Source organism: Mustela putorius, unplaced genomic scaffold, assembly GCF_011764305.1.
Source record: "Mustela putorius furo isolate JIRA1106 unplaced genomic scaffold, ASM1176430v1.1 tig00003853_pilon_pilon_pilon, whole genome shotgun sequence".
Taxonomy (NCBI): domain Eukaryota; kingdom Metazoa; phylum Chordata; class Mammalia; order Carnivora; family Mustelidae; genus Mustela; species Mustela putorius.
The window spans coordinates 40,769,751-40,784,257 of record NW_025422005.1 but is presented as its reverse complement, the minus strand read 5'-3'; the positions used below and the strand labels follow the sequence as shown (position 1 = coordinate 40,784,257).

Genomic DNA, 14,507 nt, shown 5'->3' with positions numbered 1-14,507 from the left:
CAGATTCTAACCTGTAGCTTACAGCAGAGCCTTTGGGCAAGTGTCAGAGTACAACAGAAATTCCTGTACATGACAAAGACTAAGTGGCTATTTAAATTTATTATAGTAACCAAAAGAATGGAAGATAGTAAAATTGGAATATGATACATAAATATTTCATAAGAGTTTGATCATTGTTTCCCTTGATGGTCATTCTGTTTAGGTCATGCTAGGGATAGATGTCCTCCATCCTAACCCCCCAGTCAGGGGGTAGACAAAGAAGAAGGAGTTCTGGAGATTTTTTTTTTTTAAAGATGTTATTTATTTATTTGACAGAGATCACAAATAGGCAGAGGGGCGGTGGCGGGGGGAGCAGGCTCCCCACTGAGCAGAGAGCCCCATGTGGGGCTCGATCCCAGGACCTTGGGATCATGACCTGAGCCGAAGGCAGAGGCTTAAACCACTGAGCGACCCAGGCATCCCATGTTCTGGAGATTTTTAGAGGCAGGTTTCTCTACCCTTTTTGTACTTCCTGGTTATTCCAAATTGGATTGGGCTTTTTTTTTTTTTTCCTCCCGAGTGCCAGATTTATCCCGTGTTCCAGCACTCAAAAGAAAGGATTTCTCTTCTCGGTCTTCGCTGGGATTGGCCTGTCTGGAATGCTTTGTGAATGTTTACAACAAACTTAATCTTTTAACTAAACTGGAAAACAGCTAGCTCACAAATATCCTTGAATCGTGTTACTTTTCCCATGACTTTTTAAAATTGACTTTTCATTTTTAACAAACAATTTTACTTTAGGAAATCTTTATGGAAGTGACAGTCATTTTTTGAGCTGTTTTCTGTTTTAAAGGAAAATCCCTATAAATTAAAATGATGTGTTTCTGTTAATGCACTTTAGGAACTTAAGAATTTTAAAAACATTTCCTTAAGTTTATTATGGAATCACTGCTGGTTTTTGAGCTGATACTACTTTGATTTTTTTTTAAATTGTTGCAGTGTCTAAGAATAAGTATAAAAGCAGAAGTTAATGATTTAAAGATGTTTGAAAAAAAAACCATAACATATACAGCTATTCTCCTCTGTCAAAAGACCTTTCCAGGAAATTAGGCCCTTTTCCTTCTATTAAGCTTTTCCTTCTATTAAGCTCATTAGAATTTATTTATGTATTTATTTATTTTTAAATTTATTTGAGAGAGAGAGCATGAGTAGGAGGAGGGACAGAGGGAGAGGGCGAAGCAGATGCCCCGCTGAGCAGAGTCCAATGTGGGGCTTGATTCCAGGACCTGAGTTGAGGGCAGACGCTTAACTGTCTGAGCCCTCAGGTGCTCCAAGTTTATTAGAATTTAAATGGCACTATAGAAGACTTGGAATTAGAAGATAAATGTTAATATTGTGACTCCACTAATTTTGGTATACTTCCTCTGAGCTTCAGTTTTCCCATTTGTATAATGGGAGTGATTAAAAAAAACTGTAAATGACCAGTGCTGTTGAGATGGTATTCTACTCATGTGGTTCTCCATATATTTCTTGGCTTTTGTTAGTCAAAAGATTCCTGTTCCCTTTTTGAAAAAGCCAGTTCCTAAGTCACAGGGAGGAAGGCAGGTAAATGACGATAATTTTGTCTTTGTGGTTTTTGTCAACTTACAGTTTGTATCTTTTCAGGTTGATACAGGCAATACTGGAAGGGTATTGGCTTCTGATGCTGCTGTTTTTCTGAAAAGATCAGGGCTTCCAGACCTGATTCTTGGAAAGGTAGTGTTTTTTCATTTCAACTAGATTATAATGAATATTTATGTAGTGGTATAAATAAATTGGATGCAAATTTAGAATGATAACATCAAGAAACTTAGAAGTAAGAATTGAATCATTGAAGCAATTATAGTAATGCAATGGAGGGAATTTGTGGTGCTGTGATTTACCCTTTTGTGAAAAGTAAGGTGTTTTTCAGATTTTTAGAAAATGAATTACCTTTTAGTGAGATAAAATGAGGAAGTAATAGTACATTTGGGTATTGTGGGGAAAAACAGTGCAGCCTGGGAACCTTGCCACCCCCTCAGAGTTGGCTCTATCTCTGCTTCCTCTATAACAACTGTCTCTAACTGTGTTTAAGTTGGGGATAAGAGGCTTAGAAAAGGGTAACAAGAAGTGGGAAGTCCCTCTCCTGGTGAATCCTTATACATGATATTAATACTATTTATTATAAATTTATAATCACAAATAAACATGAACTATAAGAAGATCATCTTAATATGGATCTAAAATCAAGTTAGTAGGTTCTAGTAGAAAGAACATTAGATTTGGAGTTAGAACCTGTCTTAATGAAAAAGACATTGGACTTAGAAGCTAGAACCTGGGTTTCACTTCTTTCCTTGATGCCTTAAATGTTCTTGAGTAAGTATCTCACTGGGTTTTAGTATCTTTGTGTAGGGTTGCACTAAATAACTGTGGTTTCTTCCCACTTTTAATTCTATGATTCTTAAATCTGAGGACTAAAAAGAATGAAATTGTATATTACAGGGATTTAATTTATTATCTCTAAGACGCTTTTTGTTTAAAATATACATTGACTTTTTTTTCCCCTGAATTTCAGATTTGGGATTTAGCTGACACAAATGGCAAAGGAATCCTGAACAAACAAGTAAGATTCAGAGATACATATGAGAAATTTTTTGAGTGCTTCAGAATAAAAACCAAGATTTTTTTTCTAATTTTAAACTAGGAATTGTTTTTTTACCAATTGAATTCAATTTACAATTGAAAACATTAGGGTTTTCAAGGGCAAGTGTTACAGCAATATAGTGGAAAATATTTCCAATTCAGTAGACATTAAAGTAGGTGATTCCCAAAGTTTAGTTAGTGATCATTTGGTGACATTGTTCTCCTGGAATGTCTTAGTCTGTTGGGGGTTCTCTGACAGCATAACACAGACTGGATGGCTTATAAATAGCAGAAATTTATTGCTCACATTTCTGGAGGCTGAAAATACAAGATCAGGCTGCTAATATGTTTGGATGAGGACTGTCTTCTTGGTCGCAAACTTCTTGTTGTATCCTTACAAGGCTGAAGTGGCGAGGGATCTTTCTGGACCCTTAAAGCACTAATTCCATTCATGAAGGCCCTACTCTGATGTCTTAAGCACTCCTCAAAGACTATACTTTCTAATACCATTACCTTTTTCAACATACTCAGTTTCTTACCTGTACACTATACTTACTTGTGAGTGTTATGGTCTAGGTCTTACTTGGCATATACATCAAAAAATGGTTTATATGCCATAAGTATACCCTAGGCTAGAAATACATGAAACGATTATGGGTATTGAACACCATCAGTGTACTTTGAAGTTCATTCAGTTTGTTTCAGAGGTCCACAGGATTGAATTCAAAGCTTGCTGCATGCTGATACATTGGCTAAGCACTGCTACTCAAAGTTAATTCCCCCATATGGGATAGCTGAAGCAGCATCATACTTAAAAAAGTGATGGGAAATTTAGATGAGAGGGTCAGAATATCCAGTCTTTTAATTATATTAAGATTAAGATTAAATTTAATTAAGATTCATTAAATTTAAATTAAGATTCTAGGGTTAGCTTGTAGATTGGAACCCCTGGGCAGGAGGGCCAGTTGGTCCATTGGAGACATAGGAAAACTAACTTAATATGAGCAGCCAAGGTCGTGTGCATTCAGTCAGCAAATATTTGTTGAGTACCCGTTTTGTTTATTTATTTATTTATTTGAGAGAGAGACAGAGAGAGCATGAGAGGCAAGGTCAGAGAGAGAAGCTGACTCCCCGTGGAGCTGGGAGCCCAATGCGGGACTCAATCCCGGAGTTCCAGGATCGTGGCCCAAGCCGAAGGCAGTTGCTCAATCAACTGAGCCACCCAGGCACCCTGAGTACCTATTTTGAATCAGGCTTTGGAAATGCAGAGGTGAATGTGATGTAGTCTCTGACTTCATGAGTTTGTAGTATAATAAATTCTTCACTGATATTCCTGGACTTTGGATGTTGAGTTTGAGTTGTCTTTGTTAAATCCAGGTGGCTGGATTTGTGGGTCTGCAGTTAAACTTTGATGTTTGCATTGGAGAAAAAGATTTTTGAATTAACATGAAAGAAAGGAAAGAAACCAATGTTTTTTGAGTTTCTGTATGCCAAAATGACAGTAGGTGTTTTCTTTCTATAGTATGGTTTTTATTTTGTTTCTCATAATACATGGCAAGGTAGGTATTAGAAAAATTTTGCAGGAAAATTTTATTTAACTTGCCCATGGCCTCACAACTTTAAGTAGCAGAACTAGAATTTAATGTAGGAGGACTATTTCACTTCAGAACACATCCATACTATGGGGGTGGACCTGATTACTTAAGAGTAATTGAATCTCTCATAGAATGAGAAAGGAGAGAAGGTTGATGCTGGAGTACTTAGAATACCCAGCATTTATTTATTTATTTATTTTTAAGATTTTAATTATTTGAGAGAGAGAGCATGCGCTGAGCAAGTGAGCATGCAAATGAAGGGGCAGGGGCTGAGGGAGAAGCGGATTCCCTGCTGAACACGGAGTCTGAGGCATGGGCTCAGTCCCAACCTGTGCTGAAGTCAGTTGCTTAACAGACTGAGCCACCTAGGCACCCTATAATACCAGCATTTAGGGGTTGGAGGAGGCATTGACTGCAAGAGAAGAGACTTGAAGGGTCAGAGGAAAAGTAGGAGAGTTTTATGAAGCTATGTTGATGGGGGAGAGTTTCTGGGGAGTTATCATGTCCAGACTGCCAAAAGAATAAGGAGGATGAGGCAGGGTTTTTTGTTTGCTTTGGTTTTTTGAGGCTGTTGTGTTTGGTAGCTGAGAGGTTATTTGTGACATAGACAGTGGTTTCTCTGGCTAATGGTGGGAGTTGAAGTCAGATTGTATAAAAGCTTTGTATAATAAGCTTTGTATAATATAAGATTGTATAATAACTTTGGATATACGTGAATGAAAAGGGAAGGGGAGATCTTGAAATAACCATCTTTGCAAGATTTTGTGAATAAAGGCAAGGTATTGTAGAAAGCAGACAAAGAAGGGTATAGGTGGTTTGAGCAAAGTGGTGAAGGGTTGATTGCATCAACAACTATACTAAGTTGTAAGTGATTATAACTGGAGTCAAAGTATTTGTTATATCTTTTCCCATACCTGACTTTAACTCAGCTGAAATATCTCTGCATTTATTTAGAGGCTTCAAATGCCAAAAATCCAAGGACCTTTGGGAGAGATTTACACGTATTTTGAATTCAGGCAGTTGTGTAATTGTTTTAGACGCTGCACAGTAGCTCTGTATTCTCTGTAGCTTTCCTGGAATAGCAGTGGTTGAGTCACATCAGTGATTGGCCCAGTTTTTCAGAATTTATCATCTTAAATTCAGAGATGACTTTTGATAACATTCAGTTGTTATTTTCTTCTAGGCTTTTTTCCAGACTCTTTTTCCTCATTTAAATGATACTTAAATATTTTTGAAGCATGTGTTAATTCCGTATAATTTCTACTATCTGTATGTATCACAGTTCATTTAAGTATTTTCCCATTTATTAATACTTTTTGCTATTTATAATGTTAGGAACATCTTTTTTTTTTTTTTTTAAGATTTTATTTATTCATTTGACAGAGAGAGATCACAAGTAGGCAGAGAGGCAGGCAGAGAGAGAGAGAGGAGGAAGCAGGCTCCCTGCTGAGCAGAGAGCCCGATGCGGGACTCGATCCCAGGACCCTGAGATCATGACCTGAGCCGAAGGCAGCGGCTTAACCCACTGAGCCACCCAGGCGCCCAGGAACATCTTTGTACATAGATTTTTTTCTTAATTTTAAAGCAAATGTTTTCAGGCAAATGTGCTTTTAATTTGTTGCTACATAAAGATCTTGGAGTAATTATGAATTGTTTTATATTTTCATATTATAATTGTGTGGATGGATGGATGGATGGATAGGTAATGCACTTAACTTCATGCTTCTCTTTCTCAGGAATTCTTTGTTGCTTTGCGTCTTGTGGCATGTGCCCAGAATGGATTGGAGGTTTCACTGAGTAGCTTGAACCTGGCTGTCCCTCCACCAAGATTTGTAAGAAATGATCTTAAATTTAAATTTTATTTAATTAAAAAAATACTACATGATTTAAAAATTTAAAAAAATTAGAATTGCCATATTAAAAGTAATTCCCTTAACTGCTATTACCCAGCTACCTGATTTTCTTTCTTAATGGCTACTGCTGTTATTAGTGTCTTGTATATCCTTCCAGACTTATTATATGTGTATATAAAGAAATATAAATTCCCACTTCCTCATTTTAAATTGATAGTAGTATATAATTAATAAATACAATTCTGTACCCTTTTAGTAATATGTTTTAGAGATCTTTACATAAAAGCATCTTTATTCTTTTTTATAGTTGCTTCTATTTATATAAAATTTTTAAAGTTTTAATTTAAATTTCAGTTAATTAACATGCAGCATAATATTTCAGGTATACAATATAGTGATTCTCACTTCCATACCGTACTATACAGGTGCTCATTACAGCAAGTGCCCTCCTTAATCCCCATCACGTGTTTAACCTATCACCCCCACACTCCCCTCTACCATAATTTAACTTCCTATTGATAGGTTTTTAGCTTATTCCTAATATATTATTATTAAAATTTTTTTAAATGCTGCAATGAATAATAACATTGGATATGTGTCATTTTACATGTACAGAAATATATGTGCATATTTTCAGAAGTAGAATTGCTGTTTCAGAAGTTTGTTCATTTGTGCAATTTTCATATATAATATCAATTTGCCTTCCACAGTGGTTGTACTCATTCACAGTCCCTCCATCAGTTGGTTGAGTGCACTTTTGCTAACATACTGTTAAATTTTTGAACCTTGTCAATTTGAGAGGTGATAAATGGAACATTAAGTGTAGTTTTAATTTTCCCATTTTGTTTTATAGAGTGAATTTGAGTAGTTTTTCTCACACTTATGAGCCATTTATATTACCTTTATGTAGAAATGTCTGTTTAAAGCTTTTGTTTTTTTTCTTAGGTTATTAGTCTTTTTTTAAAATTAAATTCTAGAGGCTACACTCTAACACACACACACACACACACACACACACACACACACACATTTTTTCCCCACAATATGTCATTTGTCTTTTGACATTGTGGTGTTTTTTTTTCCCCCCATAAGGAGGTCATTGTTCTTTATGTAAGTGTTACTAGGATCTAATTTTTTTTAATCATTTCTTTTTACACATTTATGTTAGTCTTTTTTTTTTTTTTTAAGATTTTATTTATTTGTTTGTCAGAAAAAGAGCACAAGCAGAAGGAGCAACAGGAAGAGGGAAAAGCAGGCTCCCTGCTGAGCATGGAGCTGGATGTGGGACTCCATCCCAGGATGGACTGGATGTGGGACTCCATCCCATGACCTGAGTCAAAGGCAGATGCTTAACCGACTGAGCCACTCAGGTGTCCCACATTTATGTTAGTCTTGATATCAAGTCTGAATATGGATTCAAATTTATGTTTTTTCAAGATGGCTACTTTATAGACCTAATACAGTTTATTGAATAACCAGTCTTTTCCTTACTGATTTGAAATCCCACCTCAGTCTTGTATTTTGATTTCTTTTTGGATTTTTCTGTTCTTTTTTATCTGTTTATCCATATGTTCTTCTTGTACTGTTTTAATTATCATATTTGGTAATTTGTTTTTACATCTGTTAGGGTTAGTCCTCCCTACCCTGACCCCTTTTCAGAAGTTTCATGGCTCTTACTTTTTTTGTTGTTTTAGATTTTATTTATTTATTTAGAGAGTGAGAGAGAGCATGATTTGGAGGGAGAGTTAGAGGGAGAGGGAGAAGCATATTCCCTGCTGAGTGGGGAGCCTGACACAGGGCTTGATCCCAGGACCCTGAGATGATGACCTAAGCTGAAGGCAGACATTTAACAGACTGAGCCACCCAAGTGCTGTGGCTCTTACTTGTTTCTAAATTCAGTATTTTTAAAAGTATTTGGTCTCAGTATTATGAATTTAACTTCAGTTTTGAAAATTTCTGCATTTGTAAGTTTAGGCATGGAATCAGAGGGTTAATTTAGGGATTTGTTTCCTAACTATGTTATTATAAAAATGTTTCAAATATATCCATCTGTCTCTACAAGCAGATAAATAGAACAACTTGGGCATGCTGTAATAGGTTCATATACTTGTAACTTAAGAAATCTTAAGTTGGGCTCTTGTCCCGGTTTGCTTTCCTTAAATAGTGTTGGGAAAAAGTCTTCAGTTAACAGGGTCACAAATATTTTCGTTACATTGCAGTATCTTTATCTTGATATCAGTTGTAATAAGATTTCTTCTATAACACTTAAATGTTTCAGTTAGTGCTCTAATATCATTTATGCAGCTAACTCAGATATCTTTGTTTTTGTTTCATGTGTATTTAGATAAAAGTTTAATAGAGTCAATGTAGAATAGTGTCCTGTGTGGTTTGAATTCCAAAATTTGTATGAATGTATTTAAATCCAAGACCACTTTTTCTTTGTTGTTTATTGATGTGAGGTTTTCAGCTCTTCATGTGCTCTATTTTCCTTTTTAGCATGATACTAGTAGTCCTTTGCTAATCAGTGGATCTTCTGTCGCTGAGCTCCCATGGGCTATAAAAGTGAGTAAACTTTTAAACTACTTTTTCCTTACCACTGCTTTGCTTCCTACCCACATAATCCTTGTCCCCTATTTCCAAAATCTGTTGTAATCTGCATGAGACTTTCATTTTTACTCTAGGGAAATACTGATAAAAGAAATCTTTCAAGAGATCTTGGTCATTTTGTGACAATTAGTATGGCTTAATCTCATTTCTGTTATAGTATAAACTAAAAATGATTATGTCATAATCCTATTTCATGAATAGGTAGTTTACCTCACTGGTATTATTTCCTGTTCAAAAATTGTGGTTAACTAGATCATTTTCTTTATGGCTCTAAAACTAAAAATTCTATATGAAATCTTTTTCTGAAGTGGGTATTTTGCATTGTATCTATTTGGAAACATTACACTAGTTATAACTATGTTATCAGATTTTTAAAATTGTAATTTTTAAATAATATTAGAATCAGATGATCTTTAATAAATATGTACAGTTTTGTCAGAAAGTCATTTGGTTTTTATGTTTGTGTATGCTTGTATGAACACAACTAATTAATTAATTAATTAACTAATTATAAAAAAGTATAGGGATCTGGCCTTGGGCAAATCATAAACAATAATTTTTTTTTTAAGATTTTATTTATTTTATTTTATTTTTTATTTTTTATTTTTTTTTAAGATTTTATTTATTTATTTGACAGAGATCACAAGTAGGCAGAGAGGCAGGCAGAGAGAGAGAGAGAGCGAGAGCCCGATGCGGGGCTCGATCCCAGGACCCTGAGATCATGACCCGAGCCAAAGGCAGCAGCCCAAACCACTGAGCCACCCAGGCGCCCCAAGATTTTATTTATTTTAGAGGGAGAGAGAAAGAGCGCACATACAAGCAGGGGGAGGGACAGAGGGAGAGAATCTCAAGCAGACCCCCCCCCCCCACCAAGTATGGAGCCCAACTTGAGGGCTTGATCTCACAGCCCTGAGATCATGTCCTGAGCAGAAATCAAGAGTCAGACTCTCAACAGATGGAGCCACCCAGGTGCTCCATGAACAGTAGTTTTTTTTTGTTTTGTTTTTAAGATTTTATTCATTCATTTGACAGAGATCACAAGAAGGCAGAGAGGCAGGCAGAGAGACGGGGAGAAGCAGGCTCCCTGTTGAGCAGAGAGACGGATGTGGGGCTCAATTCCAGTACCGTGAGATTATGTCCTGCGCTGAAGGCAGAGGCTTAACCCACTGAGCCACCCAGGCACCCCTGAACAGTAGTTTTTTATGTTATGCATGTAACTTCCCAGGATTTTAGGGAATGTACTGTTATCAATAAGAAAAGGAATTCTTGCTTTGGGAAAAATGGGGGAAGCTTGATGTTTATTCCTATGGTGGTTATTTTCTTTTTAAAATCTGAGTTTGAAATGTAACTAATACCATGTTGAGAAAGTCATAGAATATCACTAACTAGCTTGTGTGTTCTCACAAAGTTATTTCCTTGCTATGGATTTAAGTGAGAGGGTTGGACTAAATACTCCTCTCATAGCCCTTCCTATCATTCTAAAATTTTTCCATGAAGCTCACAGTAGAAAAACAGACAGTGTTCGAGCTATGAAAGAAATGGAAGGGATACTGGACTCTTGTGTAACTTTTAAATTGTTATTTATAATAATTTTTGATGAAAGCAATTTTTTAAAAAAGATTTTATTTATTAGAGAGAGAGAGAAGGAACAGAAACGGGGAATGGGAGAGGGAGAAGCGGGCCTCTTGCTGAGCAGGGAGCCCAATGTGGGGCTTAATCTCAGGACCCTGGGATCATGACCTGAGCGGAAGGCAGACTTAATGACTGAGCTACCCAGGCACCTGCAAAAATTATTTTTTAAATAATTTTAAGGATATGTTGCCTGCCTGTTCTTTAAGGATTTGATTTTTATAACTTGAGTTAAATGCGTATCACCACTATTTAACTTGTGATCTTTTTTATATTATAGTCTGAAGACAAGGCCAAATATGATGCAATTTTCGATAGTTTAAGCCCGGTGAATGGATTTCTCTCTGGTGATAAAGTGAAACCAGTGTTGCTCAACTCTAAGTTACCTGTGGATATCCTTGGAAGAGTAAGATATTATTAAATTCTAAATGTAATCTTCATGTATCTTACTTTTGTATCTACCAAGAGCATTTATAGCTCATTGTTAAAAAATAATTAGGCATTATTTTGAAATTATATTATTACAGAGTTTTTTGTGTTCTGATTTAATATATAAAATAATTGCCAATTAATTTTATTTGACATTCCCTCTAAAGTATAAGTGCTTGGAATTAGTTACATATATAAGCCCTTTGAGTAGGTCCTTTTTTCTTTGTAGTGTATGCTCTGACTTCCCAATTCCTTGATTTAATTTCTAGGGACCACCATTATTTTGTATCTGCTACCTACTTCATAGCTGTATCATGGGGCCTTGCCATAAGGAATAGTTTCATCTCTGAAATCATTTGTCCTTCTCTCTAAATAGAGCTTCTTATTTTTCTAGATCTCTTTCATAAGTACTTGGAAGACTAATTCTTTGACTTTAAGTCAAAGACCTTTAAGTCTCAGAGTCCTTTACTTTCTCTATTTTTCAAATTAATATTTTTCCTCAACCGGGCGCCTGGGTGGCTCAGTGGGTTAAGCCGCTGCCTTCGGCTCGGGTCATGATCTCAGGGTCCTGGGATCGAGTCCCGCATCGGGCTCTCTGCTCGGCAGGGAGTCTGCTTCCCTCCCTCTCTCTCTCTGCCTGCCTCTCCATCTACTTGTGATTTCTCTCTGTCAAATAAATAAATAAAATCTTTAAAAAAAAAAAATATTTTTCCTCAACCAACTTAATCCACAGTTTGATGCTGGTATCTTTGGCTCCCTTTGCCATGTGTTCTAACCTTTCTTCTGATCTGGTGAAAATCCAGCTTTGTGTTAAGCTAATTATGTGCCTTCTGTGTGGTTGCATATGGACTGCTGAGAGTCTAATAAAATTGGTATCATCATAATTTCATGATCACCAACTTCAGCTGGGCTTTCCCTACTCTTGGACTATTTCCATACTGATTTCTCTCTAGGTCTCTTTGTACTTCAAACCTCATCTGCTCTCATTAACCCTCCAGCCATTCCTTTAATCCCTTTCTTGGTCAAATCCTGTCTGCACCATTTCTTAGGTGTGTGACCTTGGGTGAATCATCAGAAAACCATCTATCAATTTTTTATATTTCAGATGAGCACAATTGCCACTTTATAGGGTTGTAAGGATTAAATGTGATAATGTATATATTCAGTACAGTGCTTGGTGCATAGTCTTTGATGCTAGCTACTGTGATGCTGATGGTGATCGTGACTTTACCACCATATCATCAGTAGTAGTACTACTGGATCAGTGTTATAGATTAGGTGCTCAATAAAAATTTAAAAGCCATTTCCTAGTATTGTTTCTCATTAATCATTTCTCTGCTGTGTGACCAGTATGAGATTTCTAAACTATAAATATAATCCTGTTTTTTTTTTTTTTTTTTTTACTTGGAACTAACCCTCTTAGTAGCTTCCTAATGCATTTAGGGTTAAGTCCAAATTCCTGCAAGGCACTTAATGACCAGACACTTGTTTATCTCTATTCCAGTCTGTTACTTTATCTTCCTGTCCCAAGTAAAATTTTGTTGAATGACTTAAATATCTTATTTTCAAGGATATGACATAGTTTTATAGCTGATCTAAGGTATGGAATTTACTCTGCATTTAAACCAAATCTACTAGGTCCTTTTAGATTTATTTTGCCCTTGTAAGCCCTGGACATTAGCTGGTTCATAATTAATATTCACTGGATATATCTTTTGGTCAATTAGAGATTCTGTATGGAAAACAATAATGGACTTAGTTGGAAATCTTTATGTTGAATACTGATTCTATAACCTAATAATGGTTGTGTGATCCTAACTAACTAAATCATATTCCTCATGTCTAAAAGCTGGTTGATAGTGCCACATGGAGTACTGAGAGATATTTGTGAAAAAGCATTGTAGCTGTTTAAAGTGCTGTGTACATAATTGTTTTCTTATTTGAAAGAAACAAATATTTTCTTGAAATTTTTGTAAGGAATTTTTATTTAAAAATACTTGTTTTAAGAATTACTACTTTTTCCAATAATGTTAATGTAGAATGTAATAATGATTTAATGAAATGTTCAGCAAAAGTGAGATTTCTCTGAGAATAGATATTTTAATGTTTAGATAAAACTTTCCCCCTGGTTTAAGTATTTGGTGTTTACAGGTACCACATGAAATGAAAGAGCATTAATCTTTGTCAATTCTTCTATTTTTAAGGTTTGGGAGTTGAGTGACATTGATCATGATGGAATGCTTGACAGAGATGAGTTTGCAGTTGTAAGTAACTTAATGGTCTTAAAAATCTTAAACCTCTTAATTGTTTTCTCTAGTGAGAATTTCCTTGTTTAGTTTATCCCCAGAGGAAAACTGGGGATAAACAACCTTAAGGTTGTTGGTAGGAGTATTTTTATCAAAAGTGTACAGGTAGTCAATAAATATTTTTAAACAAATGAATAATAGAAAAATGTATGTTCTTACCATCTTTATTTTATTTGACTTCGCTGAGTGGTATTGTTCCTTTGTATCCCATCTTAACCAGACATTGCATCTCAGTACCTCCTTCTGCTGTGGAATAATTTTACTTCAAATATACCCCCAGATTTTCACATTGTTTTATTAAAGGAAAACATGGATAACACTGTAGTTTCACTTAATGTATAGGGTCAGAGGAAGTTTTGACATCTTATCTGAAGACATGTCATCTTTGGAAATTGGGGTTAATTCCAAATTGGGGTTAATTCCATCTTTGGAAATTGGGGTTTTTTTGTTGCCCAGTTTGTTTTCCACTTTCTAAACTCATGATAGATTTGTTTTAAAATCCTCTGGGGTTGTAGTTGTGTTACTTTCTCATTCCAAATCTTATGTATTTTTTCCCCCTCTCATGTTTCGTTTTATTGAATTTTATATAGTTTATAAATCTTTTTAAAGAGCCATCTTTTGGATGTAATTATCCTTTCTCTTATGTTTTGACTTTTTCATTCTTTTCAGCTTTTATATTAATTCTTTTTTCCTAGGTTCTTTTGGTTTGCCTTAAAAAAAAAAACTACTGAGTCCCTTTCTTATCTTTAATATTGAAAAAATTTAAAGCATGTATTTTCTCTTGAGTTCAGGTTTAGCTGGATTCCATAGATATTGATATATCCTTTTTGCAACTTTTTAATTTTTGCAACTTTTAATTTTCTATAAAGATTTTATTTATTTATTTGACAGAGAGAGATACAGCGAGAGAGAGGGAACACATGCAGGGGAAGCTAGAGAGGGAGAAGCAGGCTTCCTGCGGAGCAGGGGATTCCTCCTGGACCCTAGAATCATGAGTAGAGCCAAAGGCAGTTGCTTAATGACTGAGCCACCCAGGTGCCCCTACTTTTTAGATAATCTCTAGGTTTTTAAAAAAATCATCTGTTTAGGAATATGTTTCCTAATTTCAAAGTAATTAAGTTTGGTTTTAATTACATTTGTATATACCTTTTTTTAATTTAAGATTTTATTTATTTATTTGACAAGCAGAGATCATAAGCAGGCAGAGAGGCAGGCAGAGAGAGAGAGGGGGAAGCGGGCTCCCCGCCGAGCAGAGAGCCCGACTCAGGGCTTGATCCCAGGACCCTGGGACCATGACCTGAGCCGAAGGCAGAGGCTTCAACCCACTGAGCCACCCAGGTGCCCACCCGCTTTAAAAAAAGATTTTATTTATTTATTTGACAGAGATCACGAGTAGGCAGAGAGGCAGGCAGAGAGAAAGGGGGAAGCAGGCTCCCCGATGAGCAGAG

The 14,507-nt window shown here is 35.8% G+C and overlaps 1 protein-coding gene across 7 annotated transcripts in view; it reads left to right on the top strand.

Moving 5' to 3' along the window:
• The window catches only part of EPS15 (epidermal growth factor receptor pathway substrate 15), a 144,974-nt gene that overhangs the window by 33,440 nt on the left and 97,027 nt on the right, over nt 1–14,507 (top strand). For all 7 annotated transcript variants that reach the window (XM_045064509.1, XM_045064508.1, XM_045064506.1 and 4 more), the window contains 6 exons: nt 1,645–1,734; nt 2,573–2,620; nt 5,972–6,067; nt 8,585–8,650; nt 10,605–10,730; nt 12,958–13,017. In XM_045064509.1, the coding sequence (XP_044920444.1) occupies nt 1,645–1,734; nt 2,573–2,620; nt 5,972–6,067; nt 8,585–8,650; nt 10,605–10,730; nt 12,958–13,017 (486 nt within the window). The remainder of the gene's footprint in view (nt 1–1,644; nt 1,735–2,572; nt 2,621–5,971; nt 6,068–8,584; nt 8,651–10,604; nt 10,731–12,957; nt 13,018–14,507) is intronic.